Source organism: Cuculus canorus, chromosome 10, assembly GCF_017976375.1.
Source record: "Cuculus canorus isolate bCucCan1 chromosome 10, bCucCan1.pri, whole genome shotgun sequence".
Lineage (NCBI taxonomy): Eukaryota > Metazoa > Chordata > Aves > Cuculiformes > Cuculidae > Cuculus > Cuculus canorus.
In genome coordinates, this window is record NC_071410.1 from 13630371 (window position 1) to 13647950 (window position 17580).

The following is a 17580-nucleotide window of genomic DNA, read 5'->3' on the forward strand; positions in this document are numbered from 1 at the left end:
TAGATATTGGATTAATCCTGCTACTGAAGGAAACAGTGGAAGCATTGTTTGAGAATGCAGCTCACCGTGAGATTCAAAGTAAGCCTTTCCTTTCTTCACCCGGCAGGTTCCAATCCATCAAAATCTTAAAGAGCTCCTTGCCATCCGAACAGAGCTTCAGAAGAAGGTTGAAGATTTGCAGCGGGAAGCTGCTACACGGTCTATTTCTTCCTCCTCTGATAGAGGTTCATCTCCTTCCCATTCAGCCACACCAGTGCACACCTCTGTGTGATGTGTAACAAAAGCCATGTGAAAAGAATTGTCAGGTAATACAGAGAGGAAGGTGAAATGCTTTTCTCATCACAAAAGGATTGTGAGTGACTTGTAATTGCTATGATCTACATGCCTTACTCTGTGTCTGGTATTATCATGATGAGGCCAAAAAGAGCTTCAATAGATGTGATGTATTTTCTTGTTGGCAGTTCCCACATGTGTTTTGACATCTCTAGCTAAATCACCAATTGTGAAATTAAACTTTGTTTTGAGTAACTAACAATTTAACCATCCTAAAAAGGAATCTAGCTGCCAAGCAGACAGAAAAATGCCTCTCACACTGCCTAGGATACCATGCCTGGTTGAGAAAATCAAGATTAAATGCCACATGATGCTTACACAGAACACAGAACGTTTTCGTGTTATTTCACTCAGTAATAGATATATTTTTTTTTTTGGCTACAGCAATTTATTTTTTTTAGGTAATTAATGCACTTGGAAATTGATCTTAAAATAAATGTTTTCCAGTGTAGTCAATTTTACATTTTTGACTAAATATGCCATTAAAAGTGAGTGAAGTTAAGCTGGATTTATCAAGTATACCACACTGACTTGTATGATGTAATATATTTGGTAAAGCATGTATTTTAGGTTTTTTAATGCCTTTTGTACAAGTTGAAATAAAGTCTTTTGACTGTTTAGCTTATTGTTCAGTTTCAGCCTCCTGGGCGAGGGGTAAACTTGTTCATGTCAAAGTCTTGTACAAAGTAAAAGTTTGTTTTCTAGCAAATGGTAATATTTGGGGTTGGAATGACACCCAGCTGTGTAAATTGTATAGTCTGTATAGCTCCACATTTTGTTAAGCATGTTTTGTTTAAAAGTGTACACACAAAATGCAAAGCTGTGTCCATTTCCATACATGTGTATGTGATGTTAAACATATGCATAATCCTGTGGTTTTAAGCTGTAAATTCAGAAAATGGATCCTGCCTGTCCAAACTCTTTTGGAGACCTTAACTTGTAATGACTTTGTTTGACAAGGTTTTTAAATAATACGATATTAATTCGTTTTCTTGAAATAAAGCCTCTCGGCTTTTTGTTTTTTAAATTGCTGCTAGCATTTTTTTTTCTATGAAGTGAATAACTTAATGGTGTTTTCATATAAAATGTGCATTTCCAACTTTCTTTCATCTCCCCTCCAAAATATTCAAAACACAGAGATTCAATTACTATAATATCCAGCCTTTTAAGAAATTATTCAGTGGCCTTCTTGCAAGGCCCAGAAATGGTGTGTGCTAAAAATTTCCCCTTGATTGTTTTCCTTGCTGTGTTTCATAAGAATCTGGTTCTTCTCCTTAGGGCACTTAAATATTGCAGCTCTGCTTTTTGACTCATGCTTGCATTGCTCCAAGTTCTTGTGGGAATTAAGCCCCGTTCTTAAAAGCCAATTGATTCTTTATGCTGATTGTGGGTTTTACTGTCCGTGAGTATTCAGTTGTTACTGTGCATTTGTTCTTAATATGCCATGGTGCTTTCCTGTTTCTCTGCGTTCGTTATGTAGCTCTAGTTAATGAGTAAGGTGAGGCGCTGAACGCTTCTGCAACTTCAGCTGGAAAGGCTAATGTGCTGTTGCCAGTCTTACAAGTTTACTGTGCAGTACAGGGTATTTCAACATGTCCTTTTTATTATAGGGAATGCTTTTTATAATAGATATTCACCTACAAGAACAAAGTTTAGGTCAACCTCGGGCTTTTTATAAATAGATGAAAGATGTTTTCCTGTAAAAATGGTTCTGCTGAACAGTATGCCAGCAGTGAATTTTACATTGCCAAAATATGTCGAGCTGGTATTGAATTAAACTCTTCCATACTTAGGATTTCCTTGACATTTTAACTGTATGTTGAAGTAAAGCACATTATCTCTAAAATGCAGTGCTAAAGAAAATCTTTTGAAGTTTTCCTCTTTATTGCTGCTGGTAATCACAACGTATTTTCTGTAATTATTGTAAAAGTGGTGACTGGATTAACTTGGGCTTAGATTCCTAGAGCTAAAATCAGAATTCATTTTTGCATAGAAGAATTCCAGTTATTCCAATTGATGGGCTGTTTATCCACAAATTTCAGCCCTCGCTGATCGGGAGGGAGAGCACTGGGGAGGGGTCCTGCTGTAATAGGTGTAAGCACAACGGATGTTTTCATATCTACTTAGCGTGGACACTTTCAAAGGTGTTCTGTAGCTCATACGCTAGTTAAACCATAATTTTCAATGGAAGAGGTGACTTTGTACTGAGTCTGCTTCCTGATAGCATTTTATCTACTGCTTTAACAACTAACTCAGTCATTATTTTTTATTTTTAAATAAGTCATTATTGAACTGGTAGGGAAAGACGAGAACCCTGTTCCTTCTCTGATGCCCCTTGGGCAGAACTTAACGTCTGATTCAAAAGCTGAGTGAGTAGAGAGAATGTGCAAGGAGAGCAAGCAGTTGCATTTCACCTGTAAAATTTTCCTGTTGTCGCAGAATGGGTTGAAGCCTTGGTGACCAAATGAAACTTCTTTTGACTGTAAAATTAAATGAATGATCAGCATCAGGCAATTGGCCATTTTAGTCCGGTTTCACAGCTGAATTAGTTTTTCCTCCTTTGTAGATAACAGTATTTTTGTTGTTGTTTCATTAAAATGGAAGAAGGGTTTTAAAGCTGGTGTACACTCCTATGTGCCTGGTTTTGTTCCCTGCATAGGCAGCCTTCCTCTCAAGGAGCTTTAAACGAGAAGCGTTTGTTTTTTCTCTTATTTTCCAAGAAAGACTGTACTAATTCATATGTTGTATGTAGTGACACCAAGCATGGCTGGTTCTCTATAAGCTGGAAATAAGGGATCAACAGCTCCCATTCGCTACACCCCACAGCAGAGAACAAACTGAACTGGGGAATTTGGAGTATTCCCCATGTGAAGCATTTATGTTAAAAACAAAAAGGAATATCCATTTGCTTAGAGATCACATCTGCTCAACTGAGACTAAGCATTGGGCTTCTTTTTACTGACAGATCTTGAGCAGCTGGGAAGAATGAATTTTATTTCTACAAGACCTAACAGTCAGAATTAGCTACTTGGAGATATGAACCACCTTTCTGACTGAGACTAAGCACTGCACCGTTATTCAAAGGTCAAAAGCTTAGTTTGCAGTGCCTGGGAGATTCATCTACTGGATGTGAAATCCCAAAGAAAACAGGCAAGTTAGGGCAGTGCAAAGGACCAAAAACCAGCTGTGCTAAGACAGCCAGGGACACAGCACTACCTGGAGTCTCTGTGTGCGTGTACGTGCGTGCAAATACTTAATTTTTACTATTATATTAAAGTTTTCATAATTGTTTTCTCACAAAGTCCAACGTTTTGAGTTTTTTTATTTAAAGTGCTCAGTGTAGTTAGAGCAGAGATCATGTAAAACAAGGATATAGCCCTTCGTTTGCAAAATAAAAAAAAAAACCACAAAAGTCCAAAATGTCTTACAGGTCAACTTGGTTTATTTGGTGTTTTCCAATGGTAGTCAAATCCTCATTTTTACCCCCCATGATCCTTACATGCACGTTAGCAAAATGAATCTTATTGTTTTGTAGCATAACAGTCAACCTTTATTTGGTATAGATTGCTTCTGCATCAGCAAACAAGCCTTGCTTTTAAGTAAGGACTTCACTCAAAAGATTCTCTAATTTCACAACACCATTGTTTCTGAATGTCATTTGTTCCTGAACCTCCTTTGTTGCAGAAGCATGTTTTTTAAAGCCTTAGCCTGTTGATTCATCCTGCTCTTTCAGAATCTGAAATGGTATTATGGACTAATTCCATTTTTATCACAACAAATGAGTAGTTAAGAATGACAATACAGCACTTGTAGGAGTTCCATAGTGGAGTTGCATGAAAATGACTGAATTCATTGTGTCAAAATATGTGAAACCTGTGTCAGAGTATTCTCAACCGAAGAATCTAAAACAAAGAAACTATTGCAGTATTGCCAAAGGAAAATTCAAGTAATTGGCAAAATAAACAACACAAAAAGAGCTAGTTAAATTCCTTCAATTCTGTGTTCTCTGTAATTGAGAGCTCCTTTCTGAATCATTTTAGTAAGAATAGCTTTAGCTAAGCTGAAGAAGTGAGGTGAGGTGTGATAAGGAAAACGCACTCACAGCACATAAACTCTCAGGGCAGCTGTACATACGATTTTTTGCACGCATGGAGGAAAAAATGTTTTCTAGTGTTTTATGGTCCTTTTTTTATAAAGGATGAGAACATGCATACCATGGAACATAAGTGCAGGACTCTTAGAAATTCCATATCCAGATTTAAAGGGAACAGATACTAATTAAATGAAAGTAGTTACAGAGGTTAGTGCTGGGTCAGTTGTTTCAGAACTTGCAAACACACAGGAACCCACTTAGTTGCTCTAATGACTAAAATATAGATGATTTATAAACTGCCCCTTTCTCAGAGACTGGTCTGAGAGTCCAGATGGGGAAGGAAACTTGTATTGCAATAAAAAGGCAATTTGAACCTTTACAGACATTTAGCACATTAAAACTTTGACTTTTGTCCAATTTTGAAGAGAAAACAAAGTTTAATTTCTTTACTGCAGTATTTGTCAGTATTTTCCTATTTGAATTCCTTGACAAACAGATCTAAAATTCTATTACTGTAAATCATTGAAAAAGTGCTGCCTTTCACTGTGCACTTAGGGTTTTCCACACACCTAGAAATTACACTAAGGCATGAGCATTCACCAAAGCCACAGAGGAGCCCTCGGGAAAAGGAGCAACTTCAGAGTTCTAAAAACTGGGTGTTTTTTTTTCAGTGAAACAGCTTTCTTCCTCTTCCCCCCCCCTTTTTTTTTTAATTAAAAAACTGCAGTATTTGTGAATTAGCCACATGTTTCTCTTATAGAATCACAGAATCGTTAGGTTGGAAAAGACCGTTGAGATCACCGAGTCCAACCGTACCTGTCCACTACTACTACATCAGATCCGCAAGCGGTTCCTAAGTGCTAGTGTAAGTTTCCTGAAGGAGGGAAGGTGCTACGCTCTTGAGGCAGCGCTTGGCACACCGTGGCACTGCCTTTGCACTAAGCAGAGAGGGCACGGTAACCAAAATGCAATAAAGCTGATGGTCCGCACCTACAGACAACACGGTCATTGGCAAAAGGAGAAATGGAATTACGGTCACTCGCTCTAAGCTGGGAAAACAGCTCCTATCAATGCCACATTTTAACAGTTCCTCTGCAATAGCTTTCTAAAAACATTTTTCATGCTACAGCTTTCAAATATTTTGGGCTAAGTATAAAAAACAGGTGATGGTGCTCAGACATGGAGATAACACAAACTCAGCTGTGTGGCTTTGCCAGCACCTGAGCTGCTGCATGTGATGATCCGAATCTTGTAGACCCTGCTTCTTTCTTGAAAATCCTTCTCCGGGAGCAAGCAAACAGAGTGCATCCCATCTCTGTTTCCTCTGCTTCCACTCTCTGAGCAACCAATAATGAAATAGTCGTATTCTAATCCAAACACATTAATCAAACAAAGCAGTATGATTTCCAGCAGTACTGTTGTAGCCCAAGTGTCCTGCATGCACACGAGGCACCACGTAGCCCTAGAACTCATCTCCCTTATAGCACTGTAGCTGTTCTGCTAGAGCTAGTGTAAGGCATTAAAAGTGTGTTTAAAAGAGCATAAAGAATTGTGCATCTATTGCAAAATACTTAACCACATTACTAGGCAATTTCCTTTCAATTAGGCAGTAAAGCTCCTAGGGCGATTCACCTCCTGGCAAGGACTTCTATAAGTCGTGTCTACCTTGAAGCTGTGAACTTGTACATCAAACAGAAAGGCTTTTTCTTTTTTTAAATACACAAAATATGGGAGTTGCAAAACAGTACAGAATGCAACATATTTACAAATAGCGTGTTGTCTCTTATAGAGTGATTTTTCTTCACTTGAGAGCATGCTTCTTAAGCAACCGTTGATTTGGAAAAATGGATCAGAGTGGCAGTATTCATATTTTAGCAGTGATAAACAGGGGTTGGAGAGGGATTAGAGACATAAACACAAATTCTTGCATGATAGTGAAGGTCAGGACTTGATCGTGGTTCTGTAACAGTGCAGAAAGCTGCATGAGCGCTTGCATGGGATCGCGGGGCTGTCGTGGCAGCAGCCCAGAGCCCTGCTGAGCACCGCTTACAGCCCACTGCCTCCCAGGAAGCTGCTGGAACCCCACACGTGATGGTGATAAGAGGACCCATCCTCAGCAGGTTAAAGGTTAGTTGGTGACACACAGGATGAAGCTTTATATCCATTTTCTGCCTTTACCGCCGGGCAGTGCTCTCAATAGCTGCTGATAAAAGGAGAAAGTGGGGGGACTGCATCTTGCTAAGCTTGTCTTCTTTTGCGGTAGTGAGTGTTACAGATCTTAACGGATACCTTTGTTTATTTTCTTTTGGGTTCAATCTGTAATTTGTTCTTGTGTGAATGAGATCTGAAGCTGTCCTTGAAAGCATCCAAACACAGAGTTTTCATTTCAGTGACAACGCAGGTATCTCACGTCACACAGACAAACTGTATTGCTTGGCACTTCTCATCTCTAGCACAGCCAAGCACTCAACTAGTATTAGCTAAAAGTGAACACTGCACGCACTGCTGTTACCTGTATTTATGACTTGGCATGAAAATAAGGTCCTTTTCTGTGGTTAGAAGCCCAGCGCTGTGTGTTGGTGAAGAATCCTCAACTCCTGGCTTTGGAACAGGGAGGCACTTCATTTTTAGGTGTAGCTACACTAAGGACCATAGTCTGCCCTCAGGAAATGTGTAGTTTTCATCACTGCTTTTGGAAGTGACATGTCCATAGCTGATGGCAGAAGTTGTCTGGAGGTGCTCAACAAAGGGGTTTGGATGGATTGCTTTGGATTACTATTTACAGGCACTTCACTGTCCTCCCACCTGTAAGCTCTTCTGCTCCTTAAAAAAAGATCTTGTCCCTTAATTAAAAACTAACCGCTATTGAAGCACCGTCTGTTGGTTTGCACACAACTGGACATCAATCCTACAATATTACTTTGTTGTAAACATATACCTCTTTACAAAAAATAAACACGTACTACTACTCTAACCCTAAAGCCTAGAGCAATAAGAAGCCAGTTCAAGCCTAAGTACACATTAAATAGCTTTGGAGTCAAATTAAATAGAAAGCTAAATTACAAGCATGTAAGATCTCCGTTCGCTGCTGACTGATTCTTTCCTAGCCCCGGGTCGTGCTTTACATCTTCACACTGTCTTGTTTTGGTGGTTCTGCTGACTGTGTTTCCAGTACTGAATATTTAACTACGGAGAAAAAAAGAAAAATCATGAGTACAATGGCACATGGTGGAACCAGAGTGCAAACAACGGGTGCCCAGTACTGGTTGGTTGTATGTGACATTAGAAAAGCCTTTGAGGCAGCCTTGATTATCTGTCACTAAAACAAGGATCACGTGTCTTGTATAAGACACTCTCGATCACTGAAAACATGAAAGCTCAATATTAACTGCCACTGTTAGCAGCATGAGCTCCTTGGGCTCTTACCATGACTTTTCTTTGTGTGTAATAAAGGGGGAAACAACCACGGTGGGCGTTTCACATAAAGCTGCAGCATCACCTAAGCAGTGTCTTCATCAAAGAGACAAGGCAGCTCAGTACAGCACCAGGGACTTGAAGAAACTCCCACTTTTGTGGCCAGACACAGGCAAAGTAAGGAATGCGAGGTTCTCACCTTGGGGTTCCTCGCTTACGACAGCTTCCATGTTTTCTCCTTTCACGTATTCCGCATTAAGTCCCTCTGAGAAGTACAAATAAAGACAGTGAGATGGGAGGGTGGAAAGTAAAAATGATTTGCCTTGATGCCTTAAAAACTCTGGTAATGGGCCTATCTGCTCTAAAAGCTAAGATGCTTTTTTGCAACCTTCTCTGCACTGACAGCAGTACAGAAAGATCAGTAAACCATGAACAGTGCTGAGAAAGCATTGCTGGATTTTTAAAGCGACCACAAAGGCTTGCCTAGAAGGCACAGCTTCGAGCAGCAGCTCTTTTTTTCTGAGTCTCTTGCTTCCTCTTTACCATGCGAGGCAGCAAGGCTGAGTACTGTGCTACGGCGCTGGGCTAGGAGAAGGCCATGGAGCAGGTACAGCTTCGGGATGAGACTGCTGTGCAGTGGGCTGCGTCTCAGCGTGGAGAGATGGTATCGTTCTCCTTAAAAGCTCAGTTATGCAGAGTTGCAAGAAGCAGTTTAGAGCAGGGCTTTGGTGAGGAAGCAAGATCCCAGTGGGGTGTCAAATCCCGAATAAGTCCCTTATTTAAATGCAAAGAAGTTTCCAGTGCTTCCAACAAGCAGAGCCCAGGCCAAAGGACGAGGCTGGGCACTGCCAGGCAGGTGGGGGGCTGCGAGGAGCAGCAAGAGGGTGCACCGCTCACCATGGTCCAGCTCAGAGCTGCAGAAGATTGAGTTAGGACTGTTTGGGGTGTGATATGGACCTCAGTCACCCTTTACAGCTCCTCCAAAGAACCTCTTCAGAAAGAGGCAGAGATGCGAGTGCTGTGCTAACCACCATGTCCTGCTAGGGAGGGGCCAGGGAAGGGGAGGGGGCCACGCTGGTTGGCGAAGGAAAGCTGAGGCAATCCATGCTGTGGCCACGCAACACACAGTTTTAGGCATCTGAACTTTAGATGTATCTAAACACAGCGCAGAGCATGGCAGGGCCCCACGCCGCCTCACCACCAGCTTTTGGTGGGGCTCATCCGTACCCCGTGGAGAAGAAGGGGGACAGGGAACGGTGCCAGGGCTGAGGCAAAGCAGCGCAATGGGAGCCCTCATGCAGCAGCGGGGCAGCCGCAGCCTCCAAGGTATGCGAGAGAAGAAGACTTTCTACAATTAGCTAAAAAAGCCCCATAAAACCCCACGCCAGCACAGGCACTGCCGTTTGCAGCTGGCCAAGCCGTGGAGGCGGGTGCGGAGCTGTCGGAGGAGCACTGACAGGTCCCATCCTGACCGGGCGCAGCGAGCAACTCAGGGCAGAGCGAAACCGAGAGCTGAGCAGTAGCCTGGAGCTGGGAAGCAGGAGACACGGTGTAAGAAAACAAAGTGGGATGAAGAGCAGCGTTGTACACATCCTTTAGAGCAGCAAATGCTCATCAGAAGAGACTCAAAACCAAACAACGGAGCCACAGCCTCACCACTGCAGAAGGATGGTGGGGCAAGGAAGAAGGCCGAGCCTGCTCCTCCGTGCTCCAAGCGAGTGGTCATTCCACACCATCACTGCCTCCCCCAAGCCGTGTGTTTTGCAGGGATAACACCAAATGCAATTTACATTTTTCAATAAGAAGCCACTTTTGCAGTGGCTGTCGGCTCTCAGATTTCTGACATGCATTGCAATGCATCTAAGGCCCGACATTAGCCCAGCATGCCACGTCTGATGGCTTAAATTAATCCTCCTTTATAATTAACTTTAATTTCCTGCCGCCTTTCTGGGGCTTTGTGTCTCTCAGCTTCCCCCTCATCAAAGCCTTTACTCTTTTTTTTTTAATTATTTATTCTTGCCAAAATATCATTTAAGTGGGGGTAATATACAAGGGTGTTTCATTCCATCACATTCATTTGACTTTTCCCGCTGATCTAATTTACCAAAATGCTCCTGTTTGTTTCAGGCACAACTGGGAAAATAGCAAGATTCCAGCAGAAATTTCCAACCCTGACTACCCTTCCCCCAGAGCAAAGGAGACTCGCAAGAGATTTCATTTGATTAATTGAAAAAAAGAGCTTTTTTTTTTCCAGCTGTTTGCAACCAGTCCATAACAGGCTGCAGGAGTCCAAGGCAGCCAGGATAAGGTGTCGGGACACCTCCTGCAATCCTTACACTGATCACTTTATGGGGCACCTCCTGCAAAAGGCACTTTCTGGAAACAGGAAGCTTTGCTGCTTAATTTGCACTTAATTGCAGTGATTGCTGCACACCTGCAGGAGGGTGGGGTGGGCTGCACCACCCACGGCTGCCGTAGCTGCAGATGCTCACAGGGCTTCCTTTGCTGCTGCCTGGTAAGTTTTTAGCTCGTGCTGAGATTTTGGGGGGGGTGGGGTGAGTTGGTTTGTTTTGGGATAGTTTTTTTTTGTATTTACCTTGTTTGTAGTCTCTGATTTGGTCTTTGGCTGTGACTGTAGGTGTGTGCGAGGGGCTGTGGGGTGGCAGTGGCTCTGGGGCTGTCACTGTCTGTGCAATGCCTGACGAGGCAGGGGACCCAATTCCCCACGGCCGGGGCTTTGCACTGCCAGCTCTGGGTCACCAGAAGCCCAACACCCCTGCTTGTCTCCAGGGTGGAAAATAGCAGAGGGGTTTAGGGGGGCAAAGAGGTGGGTGCTTGCTCTGTGCTCCTGGGGGGAACTTACGCTGGATGCTGAAGCAAAACTTCTTCTGCTGGTAGGAGATGTAGCTGGAGACAGCCCCGACAAGTGCCATAGCCAGGGCACTGGCGATGCCAGCGATTGTCCCCGTCTCCACTGTGTCTGTTGGATGAAGAGGGAAAGAGGTGCTGTGCAGGGGGTCACACGCACCACCAAACCAAACCCAACCCATCCCATCCCACCGGTGACCCTTGGCCACAGTGTACCTACCACTGTAGTTGGTGTCGGTGTTGCCTTCACCACCTGCAAAAGACACAAGCCCATCAGTGGCCCCGTGGCCCTCTGCTCTCCCTGCTGCCATGCCAGGAAGCCCAGGAGGGGTGGACACGCAGAGGGGCTGGCAGTGCAGCCCCAGGGGCACCCGTGGGCTGAGGTTGAGCCCATGCTCCTGTGGGGTGCAGTGTCTCTACTGCCCCACATCGCCACCCTGCTGCCCGTGGCAGCTCCTCGTTGCTTCTCAGAGGGATCTGAAGCTGCTCCTCAATCCCACTGCACAAGCCTGGGGAGAGCTTTGTGGGGAGACATTGCAGGGGACGCCTCTGCTTGCATAACAGTTAACCTCAGCTCTGCCCTGTGCCGCTCTCAGCGTAAAGAAAGAACAAATGAAATGCTGTCAGATAGTCACACAGCAACTTGTGCCATCATAGAGAGGTCACTGGCTAAGCTCCATAATGTCAGGAAATCCTCACTTGGCTTGAAGTTTATTTTAACATCACCTTCCCTGGAGAAACTGGGTTGGGAGGAGAAATCACTCCTGCTGGAAGCCGCAGTCCTTACCGAGTCACTTACATCCTGAATTTATGGAAGCAGGTCAGCATTGTATTAATGCCTCCAATGCGGTTTGTCCTTGGCACAGGGATTCATTAAATGTTGATTGGGCTTGTAGTGTTCATCTTTTAGCTCGACTGCTTTTAATATTTAATGCTGTGGATCCTCATAAACGCGCAGGCTTATCCGACTGTTGCTGAGTTTCCTCCTCATTTCAACCATCGGTGGTCATACGGTGGAGGACAAATGAAGGCTTGTGCCCTCCCACAGCACAGGGGTGGGTATCTGCTTCCAAAGTCGCAGGGCAGATGCGGGTCCCGTCTGCCCTGGTGGCAGCTGGAGCTGCAGAGCCTCCACGGGATAAGCAGCTCCGACCACTGGCACAAGGCGTGACTGTGGAGGCCAAAAACTATGTGTCCCCCTGGGACACCCCCAGTGAAAAGGCGAGCGCCACTCTGCGCAAGGCAGTTTCTAGGAGGTTGGTTGATACAGTGGTCGTTGCCCAAGATGCTAATGCAAATGAACACACATAGGTCACCACTTACCTTTCTTTTTGTCTGGAGCGTAGCCACCATCCACAATGCTGGCCAGGTCATCATCTGAAAATGCTTTAAAAATAATGAAAACAAATGGTGGTTGGCTCTTAGAGGGACATGTGGCCCTGCCTGGAAGTGGTGACCACGGGCTTCCCCATGGAGATCTGGCACAAGCCTAGTGTGTGCTCATGGCCCTGGGGGAGCTCACCCTCTCAACCGGCATGGCTCAGTGCAGGTGAAAAAATTATCTCAGACACCGTTGTTGTGGGAGTGTTTAATTTGTGCAGGACAGGCACAGACGAGCACGGTCTGGGAATCAGTAGCTGAACAAGAGGAGCTACTGAACCCCTCAGCTTTAGTCTCAGAAGGAGCCTCAGGGTATGGCAATGCCTGTGATGGCAGGAGAGACCCAAGGCTGAGCCAGTGAAGGTCTCCTTCTCTGATGCTGTGCTTTGGGAAGGGTTACTTTTTACAGCCTGAAACTACCTTACCACAAAAAAAACCAGATTTATGGGCTTTGTAATGAGTGTGAAAACAACTCCACCCCCTCGCCCCCACTACGCCAGAACCTGGAGAGGTCCCAGGCAGTCCAGGGTGCAGCAATGACAGGGGAACACATGTGCTGGTTTGTGATTGGTGCCACATTCCAGCGGTTCAACACCTCAACCTTTCCTGCAGGAGCCTGAAACTTCAACAAGCCCAGAATATCAAAGTGCAGACAAGTCACCTAGTTAATACAATATAATAAAATATCTGACTATTAATTACACATGTGAGCAGGGTATACAGTCATCTCAACATCAATAAACTAGCCGTGCAAAGTCTGTTTTCTAGCTCAAGTGCTCAAGGGAACAATCCTTGTAGACAAATGATTCATTCACCAGAGTATTTTAGAGACGGAGAAAAAAATCTCCCTGCCCATAGCGTATGTTACGCCAGGACTCAAGCCTGCTCCAGATTTATGTTTTGGCAATGACTGCGAACCCTAACAGCACATGCCCTCGGTTAAATAGCTGTCAGCTAGGGGGATGACTGGGAACTTAACACAGTCCCCACAATTTAATGGAGCAGAAGAGACACTGGGAAAGAAACCTGCAGACAGGCAACAAGTCATTAGGCAGAGCCCCTCTCTGCCAAGGACAACTGAGATGGGGGTTTCTTCCCTCCCCGTGGCCCCAGAGGAAGGGTCTGTGCTGCCTGCAGGAACATCTCCTCCTCTGCAGGGGCAGGGCAGGGACTGCTGGCTGCAGGCAGGAGCCTTGGACAAGGCAGAACAGCTGTCGCTTGGCAGGGATGCTGCCCGGCACCGAGAGCCTGTTCCCAGGAGGGGCCAAGGAGGATCTCCCATAGGTCCCATGGGACAGCGCGGCTGGTAGCAAGTGGGACAGAGTGGGGAAGTCAACATACCATTATCTGGCTTTACGTTCGGCTTCCCAGGATCTTTCCAATCGTTGTTATCATTCAGGGCATCAGCCAAGTCCAATTCCATAGGATTCTTTCCTAGAAAACAACACAGGGTTAGCAGTGCTGGCCACAAACGAGGGAACTCTGCAATTAATTAGTTAATCAAGGAAATGCTCAGCTTTGCCAAGGAAACTGTCAGTGAAAGAGATGAAGCCCCCGACAAAAGCATCTCCTGGTTTTGCTATGCAGTGTCACAGCAGATCTTCCAAACCCACCCTGTTTCATGCTCCCACACCGCTGTGGTGAGAAATGTCATGTTCTTACCACAGAAGGAGTCTTGCGCCGTGGCTTGAGCACCAGGCAATCAGATAAATCAAGCCAGATAGAAAAGGTCAGAGCCCAACAGAGGCTCCCAAGGGCTCAGCCAGTGGAGGTGAAGGAGGCATCTGTGCCACGCGAGCTTGTGACTTGACTGCTTGGTGTTATTTTTCTCCATGAAACATCCAGTCGGTACCATGAGCAGTCTGGCTCTGACAGAGCAGCTACTGCCTTTGCTAAATGGCACCTAAAGCCATGGCACAGAGCCACCTGAGCTCCTCAGCCTTCCTGCCAGCTCACACCTTAGTTTATTCTGATCCAAAGTCAGTATTTATTTTTTTTTAAACCTCGGAGTGCCTTTTGCCAAAACTCGACAGGCAGCAGAGCACCCAGCTGCAGGATGCCCTCAGCCTGTGGAACAGCAGTGCTGGTGGAGCCAGCCTTAAAACAGGCAAGGGAATGCAAAATAGTCCAGGAGCCACTGAGACCCTCGGGGAAGTGCACGGTAATGCACAGATATCCTGTCTGCTGAGTGTTTTTTTTAATTTTTATTATCCCTAGGTGTCTTGTGTACAAACAGACTAGAGACTGGTAATACTGGGGCAAGGGGCAGCGTCACCGTCGCAGCACCACCCAAAGCCTCTGCTTGCACTGGCAGTGAAGCCAGGGTGAAGCCATGTGGGCTGAGGGGCTCACACGTACCTGGGTTATCCTTGGGAGGGGCTCTTGTAGTTTTTGGCTGCTTGGTCGTGGTGGTGCGGACGACATCCCAAAAGCTGTTGTCTGAAGGGAGAGAAGGAGACCAAAATGATATTGCCTTCTGAAACAAACTCTGAGAGGGGAACCTTCCCCTGCAGGGAGGCTCAGGCTGTGCTGGGGTGGTTCAGTGCTCTGGTCCTTCCATGGCTTCAGCTGCCCCTGATACCAGGGGCATCCCCTGCCCTCGGTGTCCTAGGGACACTCGAGCTCCAGGTGGGTGTGGGTGGTGGGTGCCTTCATGGGGACCTCCTGTGCCAAAGCACCTGTCATCGGCACTTGAATTTGTGAAAGGAACAAGCAGGGCTGCCAGGAACATCCCCCAAAACCTACAACCTCTCGGTTACCTCAGGGAGCATTTCCCCTCCTCCAGAGCCTTGAAAGTAAGCATACGTACTCCCTTCCCGGGGCACGGTACCTGGTTTCCCTGGCCGGGGGAAAGGCTTTGGAGTCGGCTTGGCTGGTTTGGTGGTGGTCCCCAGAGGGGTGTCAAAGTAATCGGCCAAATCAAAGTCGCCTGTAGGAGAGAAGTGATTGTTAAAACCCTCATCATTTGTAGGGATGGTGTGAGGCTTTCAGCATGGATCCCTTGCAGGGGAGGCCTGCAGGTGCTGTGCAGGCAACATTGCACCATTGCTGGAGGCCACCAGCACCCACGTCAGCATGGAGCTCAAAAGGGCATCCAGCTGCTCCAGGGCTCAATCGCAACTGCATTACAGAGCCTTCAGATCACCCTGGCCATTGTTTAATGCCTCCATCCAAGCTGTGGCTGCCATGCATCCCAAGCCCAAGCAACCCCAAAATACGCATTTTGCAGAAACACCTGCTGGTGTCCTGCAGCATCTCCTAAGAGAGGGTGTAGATGAGAAGGTGCAGTGGGGATCAAGCCAGTGGCTGGACCTGCTCTGCTCCCTGCACAACCACCCGTGAGTGACACTGGGCTGAGCAGAGCACGCGCAGGAGAGGGCTAAGGGCACAGGAACCCACTGTGGGAGCCCCTCACTGCCACCACTCATCCAAAAAGCACTCCCCAGGGAAGAAGAAATTTGCTGAGACAAAGCTTCAGCATGCACCCATTTCCTGGGGAGAGTTTATTGGATCATGTGGCCCCTTGTTTGGGCTGTGATCCAAATGCTGAAGCCCTGCATGTGCTTCTGGCACCTGGCTTTTTTTGTCCGTAGCAAATACTACGGTGGCCAAGGAGCCAGACGGTTGGATTTGCTTAAATATATGCCAAGATCCTCATGCAAGGGTGAGTGGGTTCACTTCTGAGTACTGCTCCGCTGCAGCTTTTTTCAGGCTTCTCTTGCAGGGTTGAGCAACCCTCGGCTCTTGTGATCGCGCTATATTTAAGTAGGTATGTTTGGCCAGAACTGAGCCAGAGGAACTGCTGGCAGTGAAACTCGGATTAATTTAAGGGAGCTTCCTCAACAGCCAGCCAGCATCTCTAATGGGCACAAACGGTTAGAGAGACATTTTCCCTGGGTGGGGAAACGTCACTAGGCTGGGCCTTTCCATGGAGATGGGGGATATCTTGGAGTTAAAACAAAAAGGAAGGAAAATATCTTCTGGGCTCCCTCCTGTAAGGAAAGCTAGCAGGTGCCAGTGCAGCCAGAAACAAAAGCCCTTGTGCAGCTGAGTAGTGATTTGTGTCTTTTTCCCTTAGAATACTGCAAAGTGTGCTAAATACAGCCATGACCATAAATGCTCCAATGCTACTTGCCTTCAGCATAGACAGAAATATCAATATTGCATTTACTTTGGCTGTACAGGAGGAGTGCACACATGTACACTGGCACCAGTTTTCTTACAGGCAAGTAAAGGTGTGTTGCCCAGCGGCACACACGCAGCCCCCAGTGGGGCTCACATGGTTCAGATCCCCATAGGATAGGAAGCAAATTCTGCTGTGCTTAAATGATACGCAGGCAAGAAGGTCTTACCTGTCCCACCTGCTGGCTTCCTAGGTGCCTTGGGAGTAGCTGTGACAAAACAGGGAAGAAAATGTTAGTCATGGGCATCACCAAAAATGTGTCACTTCTCGTTTGAGGATAAACAGCAAAGTTTTCACCACGAGCTTTACAGCTGACCATCGGTGTGCGTTTGCCATTTTGGAGCCCAGAGCCACAGAACTTCCATGCCCGCAGCGCGTGGCCACAAGGAGTGGGGCTGCCTGCGCGCAGGGACAAGTGACTGCAGCCCTGTGCAGGATTGAGCCCAGAGCTCTGCAGGGCACAACTGCACCTGAGGTCAAACACTACCTCCCTGCAGGACGGCATCCCACCAAGCTGAAAGCAGAGAGCTGTAATAAACTGCTAGGAATTAAGACTCCTAGAGACAGCAGCACACAGAGAAAGGACAAATACTGTACAGAGCAGCGTGGAAAACAAGAGTAAGCTGCCAATGCTTTTTTGTTCCCTGCCTGGTCAGTTAGTTAAATGACAGGTGATTTCCTGTGCTGCCTTGTGTACTGGAGGTTCCCTGCCAGCTGGAGGAATTCTGGTGACACACTGATGTTCAGATTCCCACTCTCCCAGTCACTCCTGGGCTAAAACAAACTACAGTCAGTCTTTGGGGAGTTTGATTATTTATTTTTTTTCACCCCCTGTAAATAATTATCTATTAATAGCAGCCAGCATAACCAAGTATGTGAATAAATTATAAGCAACGGTCATGGCTGCTCTATTCCCACGAATTTCCATTTGCACCTCTGAACACTGGAGTGCTTCTGGTGAGTTCCAGTTCCAGTGTGCCAGCATAGTTTGACGTGACCCAGACTCCAGACCCTTCATTCGATTTTATTCCAGGGCTGATGTGATGAAGTCCAGGAGGCAGCAGCCAGGGCAGGTTATGGGGACAGCCACTGCCTCTCCTCTCCATCCACAGCTGGGACTCCAGTCTAGGAAACTCCAGCTGCTTTCCCTCCGCCCAACGTGGCTGGCTGGTGTTTGGAACCAGATCTTCCCACATACTATACCAAAGGACTTGCAAAATCCTAGATGAGATCCCTCAGACCCATGATCAAGCCTGATACCCTCTGGTCTATCCTATCCCCCTCCTGCTGAACCTGGCACATCGCAGGA

The 17580-nt window shown here is 46.2% G+C and overlaps 2 protein-coding genes across 6 annotated transcripts in view; one reads left to right on the top strand and one right to left on the bottom strand.

The window, feature by feature from the left end:
• The window catches only part of MTMR1 (myotubularin related protein 1), a 38853-nt gene extending 36205 nt beyond the window's left edge, over window positions 1-2648 (top strand). For all 4 annotated transcript variants that reach the window (XM_054075471.1, XM_054075473.1, XM_054075472.1 and 1 more), the window contains one exon: window positions 107-2648. In XM_054075471.1, the coding sequence (XP_053931446.1) occupies window positions 107-271 (165 nt within the window). In that variant the 3' untranslated portion in view covers window positions 272-2648. The remainder of the gene's footprint in view (window positions 1-106) is intronic.
• A 2145-nt stretch (window positions 2649-4793) lies between these two features.
• CD99L2 (CD99 molecule like 2) overlaps window positions 4794-17580 on the bottom strand; it is a 29255-nt gene continuing 16468 nt past the window's right edge. The window contains exons 3-11 of one of the 2 annotated variants that reach the window (XM_054075872.1): window positions 16441-16479; window positions 14919-15017; window positions 14447-14527; window positions 13430-13522; window positions 12032-12094; window positions 10929-10961; window positions 10704-10820; window positions 8040-8105; window positions 4794-7612 (exon numbers count right to left, since the gene is read on the bottom strand). In XM_054075872.1, the coding sequence (XP_053931847.1) occupies window positions 7548-7612; window positions 8040-8105; window positions 10704-10820; window positions 10929-10961; window positions 12032-12094; window positions 13430-13522; window positions 14447-14527; window positions 14919-15017; window positions 16441-16479 (656 nt within the window). In that variant the 3' untranslated portion in view covers window positions 4794-7547. Of the gene's footprint in view, window positions 7613-8039; window positions 8106-10703; window positions 10847-10928; window positions 10962-12031; window positions 12095-13429; window positions 13523-14446; window positions 14528-14918; window positions 15018-16440; window positions 16480-17580 lie in introns of both variants that reach the window. The other variant, XM_054075873.1, reaches the window with a different exon arrangement.